This window comes from Sinohyriopsis cumingii, chromosome 11 (assembly GCF_028554795.1).
Source record: "Sinohyriopsis cumingii isolate HCF-2022 chromosome 11, ASM2855479v2, whole genome shotgun sequence".
In the NCBI taxonomy this organism is placed as follows: domain Eukaryota; kingdom Metazoa; phylum Mollusca; class Bivalvia; order Unionida; family Unionidae; genus Sinohyriopsis; species Sinohyriopsis cumingii.
Window position 1 is genome coordinate 102376307 of NC_142971.1, and position 14484 is coordinate 102390790.

At 34.7% G+C, this 14484-nt stretch overlaps 1 protein-coding gene across 3 annotated transcripts in view; it reads left to right on the forward strand.

Annotated features, from left to right (window-relative positions):
- Window positions 1-2000: 2000 nt before the first annotated feature.
- LOC149789183 (melatonin receptor type 1B-A-like) overlaps window positions 2001-14484 on the forward strand; it is a 194624-nt gene continuing 182140 nt past the window's right edge. The window contains exon 1 of one of the 3 annotated variants that reach the window (XM_089975833.1): window positions 2001-2786. In XM_089975833.1, coding sequence (XP_089831959.1) covers window positions 2480-2786 — 307 coding nt within the window. In that variant the 5' untranslated portion in view covers window positions 2001-2479. The remainder of the gene's footprint in view (window positions 2787-14484) is intronic. The other 2 variants (XR_016424473.1, XR_016424474.1) reach the window with 2 other exon arrangements.

Here is a 14484-nt window from a genome sequence, read left to right on the forward strand (position 1 = left end):
AGATTGTTTAGAAAACTTTGGTTTATTTTTTTTAAATTCGCAGACTATATAAATCCAAATTTATTTGATCGCGTACAAAATTATGTCCAAGGCAATCAATAATAATATTGGTTCAGATCTCAATACAGATATCAAAATCTGCCAAATATTGAGGCAGAAAATATTGTCTAGTTAAAACTTCTACTAAGAAAAAATACTACAAAGGGTATTTGAGGACAGTAAAGAATTTTGAGACATATTGATATACATTAAATTAACAATTAAATGAATTATTGTTGCTTCATTTTTTTATCTATTGAGACATAGTGTCCTTTGACAGATCTATGATCATCAGTTATTTTGAAAGAGACTATAGCATTTGCTTATTATAAATAATGAATTTAAATATATACCGTTCCTCATTATTGTGACTGCGTCAGGCTTTGTTTGTTCTCAGCCTTATGACCTGTGCTGTTTTTAGGCATCATAAATATTTGTTTTGCTCTTTGCTTTTTTGTTACATTGGAGCTATTTTTGTAAGATCAGAGCCAGTCAATAGTATAGCGTTCCAGCAAGAGTTATTGAACGGTTGATAGGAATAAGGGTTGCCTACGCATTTTTGTTTACTTTAAATTTAATGCTGATGTCTTCATTAAGAAAGCACGACAACCTTATTGGGACGTGAGAACGTTGACATTGTCCTAAACCAAAAGCTTGAATTTAGTGCATGTTCAATTTAAAAAACAAGACTTACTAACAACATCTCTTATTAAGAAAAGTAAAAGCAAAATTACTCTATTTGTTAGCAATAGAAAACATATCTTTGGAAAGAATTATTATAACCAAATCAGTAATTATAAAGATTGTCACAATCACTTAGAAATGAAATTCCTTGTCTAGGTCGAGTTTTCCATATCTGCAAATATAGATCTTTAATTGAAAGATTGAGCTAAGAGAAATGCCTTTGTAAATATTAAGTTTGGAACAATACATGTTTGCCTCCAATTAATTGAACCATAATCGATATTAACTATGTTCTTGTGATAATGAAAACAAAGGATCGTCAGTTTACATTGAGGAAACTATTTACATGCCACTAAGCGGAAGGTAGACTTTCGAAGAAAAGCTATTTGAAGCCAATCATATTTCTCCTAAGCAAAGCATTTACATTCTCTACAGCGTTTATGATCTTATAAACATTGCACCAGGTTGACCTCAAGGATACTGATTACAACATTTCTAACAACTGTTAATAAAAAAAGATAAGGATACGGTATAGTGGGTACTAGTGTTTACCAATATGCTTTGATAAAATAAAAAAGATGCTAACACATACTGGTGAAGACGAATTGACCCTGACCCTGATGCATTGCGAACTACATGTTTATTAAAATTAACATGTTTTGGTGTGGAAGTGGGTGGCAAGTGTACTGGTTTATACATTTGCATAAGCGAAGTAACTCTGAATTCGGAATTCTCACATACAAATAATTAGAATACTTTCTTTGACTCGTAATTTGAATGAAACAGACCACTTCCTTATGAACAATATTGGCGTCTAACCATTGGAGTTAATGAAATCGAAAATAAAAAATATTCAGAATCCCTAAATATCACCAATTTTACGTCACCGTGCTTCGAAATATGATGACCATGGTAGCAATACAGAAACAATTAAACGTTTACGACTGTCTTTAGTGTTAGTATGTGATATAATTAAGCAAAACAGTTGCAATAAAATGATAACTGATTTATTCTTGTGGGATGTTACCCATAAGGCAGTAATGAAAGCAAATATTAAACATGATCACCAATCCTTGTAAGTAGAAAAGGATAGAAGAGGCGTAGACATTTTGCCTTTATTGGCCAGAGAAAATGCCTATGAGAGTGTTGGGTTTGGTGTCAATGGATTTTCTATTTCATGACTCTGTGTAGTGTGCGAGATATGACAGACAACGCACAACCTGAATAAAACCGTCTGTGAACAGAATATTATTTACTTCACTCAAACTTCAGTGCCTAGTCATCAGGTATAGAATATCTGGTAATGCATTGGCACGAATTTTATCAGAATATAATCAACGAGATCAAGTGCTTTAAAAACTATCCGACAACTGTGTTCGACAGTAATCGCATGCAACAGTAGAACTCATAGAGTTCTGATTAGTTGCTACAAGTCTGTCTGGCGTTCATTCCACTGGGTTCTATCAATGACGTTTGTGTGAATATAACGTTCTTTTAATAATTATTTACCTTTTTCTGTACATTATATATATATCTAATAGATGTTTGCGATGTACAAAGTTGTGTAAGACGAGGTCGACGGAAATTATGGACGATTTCTGGGGAAAATGTTTTCAAAATAGAGCTGGAATTTATTTCCATTATAACATATTTTTGTGTATATGGCATCAGTAACTGAATTAAAGATTAAAGAAGGTAAAATGACTATGAGAGAAGACGAGTCCTTCAAAAGTATGAAACAATTTCTGTGTAAAAGATGAGTACCTTCAAAATGACATCAACACCTCTGGACGTCAATATTTTCAATAATTCTGAATACACTGCGAGAAATAGTGACCATGCATACATGAGGCACGAATTCTTAAATTCCCATCCGAACATCGTTGTTCCATGCATTGTAATCCTAGCTGTGGCATCTGTAGTTGGGACGGCCGGGAATATCTTAATTCTTCTGGCAGTAGCAATGACCAAGGCGCTCAGAGACGTTGAATCCATTTTCATTGTGAATTTGGCCTGTTCAGATCTTTACGTCACCCTCATTGCGGATCCCATGAACATCGTTGGTAAGTCTTTAAGTTTTTTATCCTAACGTTCAGAAATGCTTACTCTCTACCGTCGGTGCCTGTACGAGAAATTGTGGAAATAGTTTTGGCAGGATCATTGTTTTCGAGATCTTAGGTTTCAAAATATGAGTGTCGTTCGTACTCTGACAAAACGAATATGATCGTATCCATCAATCCATCTGCTATGATATATGCTCAATATTATTGATATAACGTGACATTACATTATCTGGGCGGTTACAGATTTAGAACCTGGAATGTGAATATTCAAAATACCCGGGAAACAAATACAGATACATTCATAAATGCATACAAGCAGAGGATGTCGTATCAGGTATACTTAAGTGAACTCTCTGAATAGGTTGTTTATAACACGCAAGACAAGGGTCAGGTTGAGGGGATGGACAAGGCAGGAGTCTATATGAATATATTTCCGCTACAGTTTTCTCTTTTATTTACAGTTTAAATACTTTCGATAGAAATATATGGTTGATCAACCCGTAGATCATTTATTTACCATCGAATTTTACTCTAACTTCTCATATTTAAATTGGGTTTCAAAAACTACGGTGCATGTGAGTCACACTTAAATTGAATACCATCTATTGATGCCAGATGGTAATATGCACGTATTCTGACTGTTACAACACCTTAAAAGACGTTACTGCGATTTGCATATAATTATATTTATGTACATTTTCACATAGGGCTCTTGACCAATAGATTAGTTTGTATGTGTATGAGTGTGTCAGGATAGAAATATCCAAACTGGAGACATAATTGTATCCAAACCTGGAACGAATATTATTCCCTGATGGTCATATCTCACATATCCTGCCCACACGAACGTCGGTAATATTCTTTTTTTCTGGCTTACAGATTGCATTATTTTCAAGCATAACATTGGAGAAAATGCAAACTGGGCATATAATATGCACAGTACAGTATGTGTATCAAGGAATGACGTCATAGCTAGCGTGTGAACTTACATGGACAGAGGGCAAAATTCAGGATAATTCTGTCCTTGGGCAAATAAAATCCATAGTAAACGAGATAACAATACAAGCGTCGTCCAAGCCAATTAAATATATCCAATTATTTGTCACATTTTCGTATCTGTTGCCATCTTTAATGTTAGGTATTCTCACAAAGATGATGTCATTGCGTAATATTAGAAACACTGATTATCGGTTAGATGAGGATAATAGCTGGAAAGGTGTCATTTATTAGAACTGTAGCAATCATGAAATCTTTTAAATTGGGGACTAATTTAGTCATTGTAAGAATAGAAATAGATCTATGATATATTGTATTGGGGTTTGCTAGTACTATATTAAAGTTACGGGAAAATCACACCGCACCCTAAATGAATGTAATTGCTACGCAAATACTGCACAAAAACATGATCTTATCGTAGTGACAATGCAGGTTGGTGACGTACCTAAATCCTCATGATAAAAACGAATTCTGATCAACAAAAGATTGTTTCTTGATGATTTCAAATGAAAAACAAATTCTTTTCCAAAAACTCTTACAATTTTAGAAGGAGTCGAAGATTAACATTCAGTTGTCCTCTCTCTCCAGCCCTAATTTTGCTCTCAGGAATTTAAAATTGTGCTCTGCTAGCTTCCACCTGTGTACATGCTTAGTCCCTAAATGAGTTGCCCTAAAAGCAAATTATCTGACATGGTAAAATAAAAGCTTGCAATGGAAACGAATACATAAAATTAACTGCATAATTACATTATACCTTTCATCAACAACAAGCGCAACGACAAGAAAATAATTTTGCCTTCGATATTTCGTCAGCCCGATATTCTAATCCTAAAGTTTGCGCAGTCACTTATTGAGTGTTTATTCTTAGCAACGATAGTTTGTCGATTTCATTACGCTCCATTTAAGAACACATTTCAGATAACCGAATTTCTCCATTGATATCAATACACAGAGACATCAAAAGAAAACCGTGAATAGGTGGCATTTTAACTCTTTTACCTAGGTTAGTCAAATAAATTAATTTCAAAAGTTGTTCAATCACAAAAGGTAAACTCGCTCATTTCATCGAACTAAGCAGTTCGCGAAAATATACAACCTGTATATACCGAGTCAGCCACTAATGATTATCTCTTTACATTATAAATATTGGCATCTCAATCTTTTTCAAGTGTTGACAGAGGGGATTAATTCTATATATCCAGTACCATTTCTGCAAGGGTTGTATCTATTCATAACTCTTTTGCTTCTTTCTGGGCTGATAGTTTAATTCAAATTTGTCAAATAATTATTTTAAAAGATACGTAAGGTTTTTAAACATGAAAATTGGTTTAAATCCAGAAAGTAGAGCATTAACAAACATTGCAAGCTTAAAGCCCTGAACTCACTGCGGTCATTCGATCACTAGCACATGAAGCAAATGGAGAGAGAGAGAGAGAGAGAGAAAGAGAGAGAGAGAGAGAGAGAGAGAGTTTAAGCGACATGATGAACCATAGCAGGAAGTAATTCAAGCAATTTAATGTTATGCACAATTTGATCTAAGGTACTATACGTTATCCGTACTACTGCTACTGACTATAACATTGTTTTACTTACTCTCTCTCTCTCTCTCTCTTTTTCTCTCTCTATGTTTGTCTACCAGCTGTACCATGACAGACTACAGATGTAATGCTGGTTAACAGGGGATAGGGGTGTAAGATGCTTACTATAAGATTGTTTTAAAATCCGTCTCTTGGTCAATTAATCTGTCAGCTTAACGTAATAAATCCAGAGAGGAAGAGTGAGATCTGGATTAATTGAGATAAACTGGCTTGCTGAAGGAGCAACCAACACATACCGAGATAGAAGGAGCGTATTAGAGAAGCCTTTAGAAATTGTAATATTTAAAAATGTTCTGTTTTAGAACGATATTTTTGACTAATTCTTTTTCTCTACCACTCCACATATTTCCACGTATTGTTGTCCTAACGATATGAGAGATAGTATGGAAAGCAAGTGTACTTTTTAAAAAGTATAACATGTTTAATTCATTGCAAAACGGTGATATTTTTTCTCTCTCAATATTTTCATATTTTATTAATGATTAATAAGTGGAAATTCATCACTGATCTAGAGAATGTAGAAGCACGAGTTTACTGTTGACACCATACTTACATGCGCATTTATTCGGCATGGGCTTTTCACAATTTGATATACCAATATATATTGCAAAATTATATTTTTCAAAATAGTAATTACTAAAGGCAGACTAGAGAAGATGATTCCGACTTCGATGGGAGTGTAAGCAAAATTTGAGAACATAATACTGACTGGTTACGATAAACGAACGGGTGCGTATACCCAGATGGAATTCAAGGGTTTAGCAAATTTCCCTCGGGAAATTAGTTAGTCTAAGTTTCGGAGGCAAGGCAGAGTTTAGCTCCAGGAAATATAAGTATTTCTCGTTAGATTATCCACAAAAGAGAGAAATTAAGCTGCATAGAAAGAGCGAGTCTCAATAAAGCACAAGAAAAGATAACTCCATATATGTGCTACAGACGGGAGGGAGTGCAGACAGCTAAGTTACGCTTGTCTAAACTCCTTAATTCTCCGCTGTGACCTTGCACTGACATATCTATCGGACCTATATCGCAAGTTTACATGACTATGCCTAATGGAAATATTATTTGAAACTGTTTGATATCATACCTAATATGTCTGAACGCAATAATGTCATTATGGCAACCTAGATGGCATTCCAGTAATGTAAACAAACAAAACAAAACAAAAAAACAAACAAAGAAACAAACAATAAGTTCCTTTTTGTCTACTTGTTTAGTCTGATTAATCGGACTTTACCCATAGCAATCGACCCATTGTCATCATTCCATTGAAATCGAGCCATAGTATTTGACCCATATCAATCGACTTATAGAAATTGACCCATAATCATAGAACCTTACAAGGTCAGTTCTACGAATTTTACGTTAGATTGGTTTTAACTGAAAGTATACTATAAGGCACGGTTTACTGTGTTCTAATCAATCGGTATTCATGCAAAGATTACTTTAACCAGATATAAATGACCAACCTATCATTTCGTTTCGAAATGTACGAATGCTGAAGGTAGTATGAAAGTTTGAAATGTCACCAGTATTTGTTTATTTCTCTCAGTGGATCGCTTGCTTTGGCTTATTGCACGTAATCTGATTTTGAACGTATGGATAAACAATTATGGCATGACATTCTGAAATACACATTTTTACCATAATGAGACGTTGGCGTACGATGGACAATTCCTTCATGGGATTTAAAACTGACGGATTGCAAGAGTTCCAGATGGGGAAATGGATTGGAGTCAATGTAGTTTCAGTCTGTAATGAAACTGAGTGTCCAGAGATTAATTCTGGAGACACCAAGATACAGGTTTCACTTGGAATATAAATAGCAATATGTATTGCGATATATAAAACGATTTATTGATTGGTTACAGTCTGATAATAACGTATTAAAATATAGCACTACTAGCCATATGGTAGATAATTCTACGGTTTAATTTCTTCAGTTAACGTTTCTACGACTGTACTATAATCTTCAGTTAGTTTATGAGGCTGCCATCACTGAATTGTGTGAGTGAAATTTGAAAATAAAATGGTACATGTCGAGGCATTTTTATGAGAATGAAAATTCAACTGGCAAGTGAACATTAACGGAATTGTGATGAGTTTAGATAGTATCAAGTCATCCTCAATGTCAGATGTTTAGCAATTATAATCTCTTTTTTTAAGAGATATAACATTTATGGTTATTTTTCAATGGATGTAACAATTAGTAATGTTTGTCAAATGGATATTTAGAAACATGTTTGGTTACTAACGATAGGAAAAGCCAATCGATCGGAAAATTATATTCATACTGACCATACAAGTCTTACTTTTTCGGATCAATCGGACTCTTTTATTCTTTCTTTCTCCTGAAGTTATCAATGTCTCTGCAGATAACGTAATTACATTGTCAGAAAAAGACAAAATCATGCGCACTGCAGTCAATCTTAGTGGAAGGTAAATCCCCGTATAGTCCCAGTAACTTAGATAAGTGTGTATACAGTATCATAATATGTGTTTTTCTTTATTGCTTTTTGTTCTATGTATTCTTCCTCTTTATTTGTTTGTTCTAATTCCCCCTTGTATTACAATAGCTTTGGTACAAAGTTTGCCAAAATATTTTGATAAAGTAGAAAATAATGTAAACAAGAACTACCACAAAGTAGTTACTAGTATGACGATCGTCTCATTTAGTTGTTTGCAATGAGTCAATGAAACATCTCAAATATGACTCTTGTCTCGCATTCTGACACGGCAAAAGTTTTCACAGTTTTCAAGATACGATCTTATGGTTGTTTATAAGCGAATAGCCAAAAAAAAAAACCCCAACAAGATAAAAGCCCAAAAACAATAGTATATATGAATACAAATTTGATGCATTAACCAAGCTAACATCTCCACTCTGTCAGGGATGACGATAACTAAACAGATTAATAGTTTGCATTAACAAAATTAACATTTCCACTCTCACGATAATCGAACAGACTAATAATTTCATCTACATTCCTGGGTTAAAATATTTGTTGGAGTATAAAAGTAGTGATTGGGGGTAACTGTGATCAAACGTGAGGTCTCAAAACATTGTCATATCACGTAGATACTTTTTAAAAATTAAAATATTTTCATTATATGTGTGTGTGTGTATGTATGTATGTATGTATCTATGTATGTATGTATCTATGTATGTATATAGTTATGTATGTATGTATGTATGTATGTATGTATGTATGTATGTATGTATGTATGTATGTATGTATGTGTGTGTGTGTGTATGCATGGATGTATGTATGTATGTACGCACGCACGCACGTACGTACGTACTTACACACGCACGCACGTACGTTCGTACGCCCGTATGTATGATGTATGTATGTTTTGTATGTATGTATGTATGCATGCATATGTATGTATGTATGTATGTATGTATGTATGTATGTATGTATGTATGTATGTATGTATGTATGTATGTATGCATGCATGCATGCATGCATGCATGCATGCATGCATGCATGTATGTATGTATGTATGTATGTATGTATGTATGCATGTATGTATGTATGTATTTTTGTCATTCATGTATGTACGTACGAACGAAGATCCAAAATGCCCATTTCTCCTTCGAAAGGATATTTATGTATGCTTAGCATATTTAATTAGAACAAAAAAGTATAAGGGATGTTTATAAATTTATACATGGAACCAAAATTAGGGCTCGACATAGGTTAGCCTTATATGTTCGTTTCTGTTTGATTTAATAGGAAATAAAATACAAGAGAACAATCATGATCCTTAAAATACCATTGCTTGCTAATTAAACAGAAATTAAGCCTTCCTATTTTTTTAATGATAATATATGCTCTTTACATGTTGATGACTAGCTAGATTTTGGAATCATTAGGGGTATGTTAGTATATTATCAGAACAATAACGATCATCTCAAGTACAGAGTTATAGATTATTTTGGATAGCACCACAATAATGATATGAATAAATTGTAATACATTTTTGCAGTTGAAAATTAGCTGAGTTCAACTAGAAGGGACTAATATATGTTTGCAAAAACAATGATGATTTTTATATCAATTAAATCATTCTAATAATTAGTTATCTAGTTAGATTTTATGTCAGTAAGAGAGTCAGAATTATCATTTACTGTGTGTTACAAATCACGAATTGGAACATCTTTGAACAAGCATTCATCTGTAACAAAATAAAAACCACATCGGCTGATCATGACGTACCCTTGAAATGTAATTGCTGGCAAAAGTTTAAAAAATGATACCGTCCAAACTATATGGATTGATGAGCATTTAGCTACCTAATTAGTTTACTAACTTGTTGGTAGTGAAGTTCTGTTCGTTATTTGCTTAGTATATTATTTTCATAAATAGTTAGTTGGTATGTTTAGAATTGAGTTAGTTTGTCATTCAGTCAGCCAGTTAGTTAGTGGGACATATCTTTAGTTAGTTTGTCATTTCTGTCAGCCAGATCATTAGTATGACAGATCTTTAGTTAGTTTGTCATTTCAGTCAGCTACTTCATTAGTTTGACAGATCTTTAGTTAATTTGTCATTTCAGTCAGCCACTTCATTAGTCTGACAGATATTTAGTTAGTTTGTCATTTCAGTCAGCCTCTTCATTAGTTTGACAGATATTTAGTTTTTAATTTCAGCCTCATCATTAGTTTGACAGATATTTAGATAGTTTGTCATTTCAGTTAGCTACTTCATTAGTCTGACATATATTTAGTTATTTTGTCGTTCAAACAGCCAGTTCATTACTCGGAGAGCGTTTTTTGTTTAGTTATTTATTCATCTATCTAGATTCCGTCTTCTTTTATTTTTTTTAATTCTTTTTCTGTCGGGTTTTTCTTCATGGTAAATACAATAGACTGCTATATAATACTACATTCATGCAAAGACAAAATACTTGAATCGATGTCCTTAGCAGATATTTTCAATTTTCTTGCTGAAAATATAAAATAATAGATTCATAAAAATATTATTCAAAACATAAACTGAATATAGCAGAAGTAGACAACGGTTATGCACAACATAGCTTTTGAACAGATAAAATAACAAATATTGATTCAGACGTCATCATTTTCCCTAAACTAACACCAGGGAGTTGTAATAATTAGAACATCAAATAGTTTTCGAAGTACAGGTTGTTACAAATGTAATGTTTCTAATTGTTGCAATAATGGAGAATGAATGTTCACAAAAAAATCATTTTAGAATTATAATTATGAAGGTACGTTTTCAGATGCCTTCGTGAAACTTACAGGAACATATTGATTACAAATTAATTGAACGGTCCTAAATGCAATTACATGGATAAATAAATAGTTTGATAAAGCGATTGATTGGATGACTAACTGATTGTTTGATTGATGTGATCAAACCAATTAAACTCAGGTATACATCCAGTACAACAGATATGTATTTATCTATGTATAAACGAGACGTTTTGCACTGTACCTTATCAGATATCCATTGCTTACTCCGGGAGGTGGAATAACACTGGACAACAAATTTTTACAAAAGTCATGTTACTGAAATAAAATTAGTCAATTCTTATCAATTTTTATGTGCTGAACACGAATATGACAGTCAAATTGCAAAATTGGCTCTAGTTTTTTTGTAATCTGCAAGAAATTAATGTTTACATAACGAAATGCATTCCAATAGTAAAAGGTCAACTGTAATAGCCTACCTATAAAAAATCAAGTCATTGACTACATCTTAGATTTCTTCGCCTGTCTCTTGTACAGCTGTTCGGGAGCATCTCTGAGGAGTGTCCAGCAGTAGTCAGCCAGCATTGTAGTGGACCATTTTCCCTGGTATCTTTGTTCCATTGTTGCGATATCTTGATGAAAACGTTCGCCGTGTTCATCACTAACAATACCACAGTTGCTAGGAAAGAAATCCAAATGGGAATGAAGGAAGTGAATCTTTAGAGACATATTGCAGCCAAGTTTCTTATACTTCATCAACATGTCTTCTACTAGTTCCTTATAGTTTTCTGCCCTAACATTTCCGAGGAAGTTTGTAGAAACTAGGCGAAAAGCATTCCATGCTTGTTTCGCGTCACCTTCCAGCAAGTTGTTGAACCGGTCATCTTTGAAAAGCTCTCGAATCTGAGGACCCACAAAAACTCCCTCTTTAATCTTTGCTTCGCTGAGTCGAGGGAATTTTTCATGCAGGTATCGGAATGCTGGCAAAGTCCGGTCAATGGCTTTCACGAAGTTCTTCATCAAACCTAGTTTGATGTGAAGGGGTGGTAGCAAGATTTTCTGAGCCTCAACCAGAGCTGGGTGTTGGATATTCTTCTCTCCAATGGCTACATTCTGCCTGTGAGTCCATTCCTTCCTCATGTAGTGCATTTCCCTTGCTCGGCTATCCCACTCGCATAAGAAACACATGTATTTTGTATATCCTTGCTGCAGTCCCATTAAAAGGGCAACTACCTTCAAATCACCACAGAGGTGCCAGCTGTACTTGTTATACTCAATGGAATTCAGTAGCTGCCTTAAGTTATCGTATGTCTCTTTCATGTGGACAGCATACGCTACTGGAATAGATGGAAGAATGTTTCCATTGTGCAAAAGCACAGCCTTGAGACTCAGTTTCGAAGAGTCCACAAATAGTCTCCATTCTTGTGGGTCATGAGTGATTTTTAAAGCATTCATGAGGCCCTCAATATCGGAACAGAATATCAGATTACTTTCCTTTCTGAAGAAAGGCTCCAATTGCTGGTGGCGCTTTCGATATGCAGTAATTGTGACATCTTCTTCTAGAAGATTCCATTGTTGGAGTCTTGATCCTAGCAATTCTGCCTTGTTCTTTGATAAGTCCAAATCACGAATCAGGTCATTTAGTTCTTCCTGTGTTATTCTGTGTGGGGTTGATGATGCACCACAGTGAAAATCTGGATCACTGCATGCTGATGGACCAGGAGAAGAACAGGTCGACTCACCTTTGTCTTCGTCAGATGAATCAAGAGAATATTCTGCTGGAGGTTCTGGAATAGGAAGTCCCTCACCATGTGGAACTGGTCTCAATGCAGACAGAATGTTTAGGTAGACTATTCTCGACTTCTTTCGCTTCGTTATTCCGCCGGAAAGAGGAGGAACCAAGCAGAAGTAACAGTCATTTAGGTGGTTGCTTGGCTCTCTCCACACCATTGGGACTGCAAACGGCATTGATGACCTTTTGCAATTCAACCACTGTGAAAGCTGTGTTGTACATGTAGCACAGCATATATGCGGAGCCCAAGGCTTGTCTTGGTCACCAACCTTGCATCCGAAGTAAAGATGATATGCCTTCTTCACTTGAGAATTGATACTTTTCTTCTGGTTGGCAAATGTCACTTCCCCACAAATATAGCAAAAATTGTCCGCGGTATTAACACACTTTCGAGGCATTACTGTTCTTTATTGTACGTAAATGGATAAAATAATAAGTTTTATGTAACAGTAGCTTGAACTGTCTCGCACAACATCTAAAATATTTTAAATGCTGAACCTATCTGATTGGGCTTTATATAGTACACTGCTTACGTCAGCTTCAGCAGCCGCCTGGCATTAGTATAATAGGCCTACACATGTCTAGTACACTGCTGACGTCAACTTACTTCAGCAGCCGCATGGCATTAGTATTGCATTGCATCAGAAAATGATGCAATCAACTGTGGATGATGTGAGCATGATGGTATTATGCAATGTTACATCATTATTCCGGATGTTGCTGCAGTCCTACTGGAGAAATTTACACAGTGAAACATAGAAAATGAGGTATATGAATATCTTCAAAACGAGAACCAATACAAATTTTTCACGGTTATATTCGTGTTCGGCACACCAAAATACTACAGATTAGGGCCTTTTCAAGTCAGTAATGATTTCACTGTTGACCAGTGTAATCTTCATGAGCTCTTCTGCATATTGTAAGAGACGACTAACCGAAAGGGTGCTGGCTGGAATCCTACCATCGCCTAAGCCTGGGTTTTCTACCGCGATGTGTTCTTGGACAAGCATTTCGCTTATATAACTCAAGAGCCTATTTTTGTTGCTGTGACCTAAAACACCAAACCGACCCTTAGCACATATTTGCTTGTTAGGTGGCAGTAATCATGACCATGGAAAATTGTCACTATTATTTAAGAATTTATTTCTTACAAATACCTTGTCTCCGGAACGTAAATTATTTAGGAGACCGAGTGAATATTTTATTTTTTGGCTGTGATTATCTTACTTTCATGTTTTATTGTCATGCATGTTAATATTTAGCCAGTTTGTGAATCCAGGGCAGAAAATTAAAAATTCTTCGCTATCGAGTCTACAGTAGTATAAAGTCTTCTAGCACAAATATAAAATGCGTATACACTCTTCTAGTGAAAGTATAAGATATGTATCAACTCTTCAAGTAAACAAACAATTTTTGCAGCGCTCTATTTTGAGTCTCTACTTGTTATTATTTGTACTGTCTGCTATTCCATGTATATTTAAATGTAAATCAGAGTTTGCATCTGCCATTGCTTTCCAGTTAAATATGCTATTGATCAATAGCCAAAACTATTCAAGAGCTGACTTGAAAATGTGAAGGCACTGTTTGAAAAGACTGGGCTATCTTATATGAATAAATGTTAGGTAAAGACTTTTTTTCAATCCTTCTAACCATGGCGACACGCAGACTGAAAATATGTTTTTGTTCAGATGGTTGATGGCAATAGCTATTCATTTTTACCATAGTATGGACTCAAGCCCTAATTTATTGTTGGAAACATTTATAACAAAGTAAGTCGTGAACACTTACAAACAATCCAAAATAGTTTTCTTTTGACAATCAAACATATGCTTAAACTAAGTAAACTGAGGTATTCGCATAGTATATTATTTCGCTGTTCCTCGTATCCTCTGAGCCGCAAAATAAGTATAAACCCGATAGCTGAATGTGCAATGATCATCATCCGGTACACAAAGTGTCGTATAATCCAGCTAGCACTTAGAGTAGAACTATATCCTCAAAAGGGCGAACGTAATAGCTGGGTCAAGAAATAACATATACAAGCATTCTATCTTAGTTTGCCAAAACATGTTGAACTTAAGCAATTTGCATAAT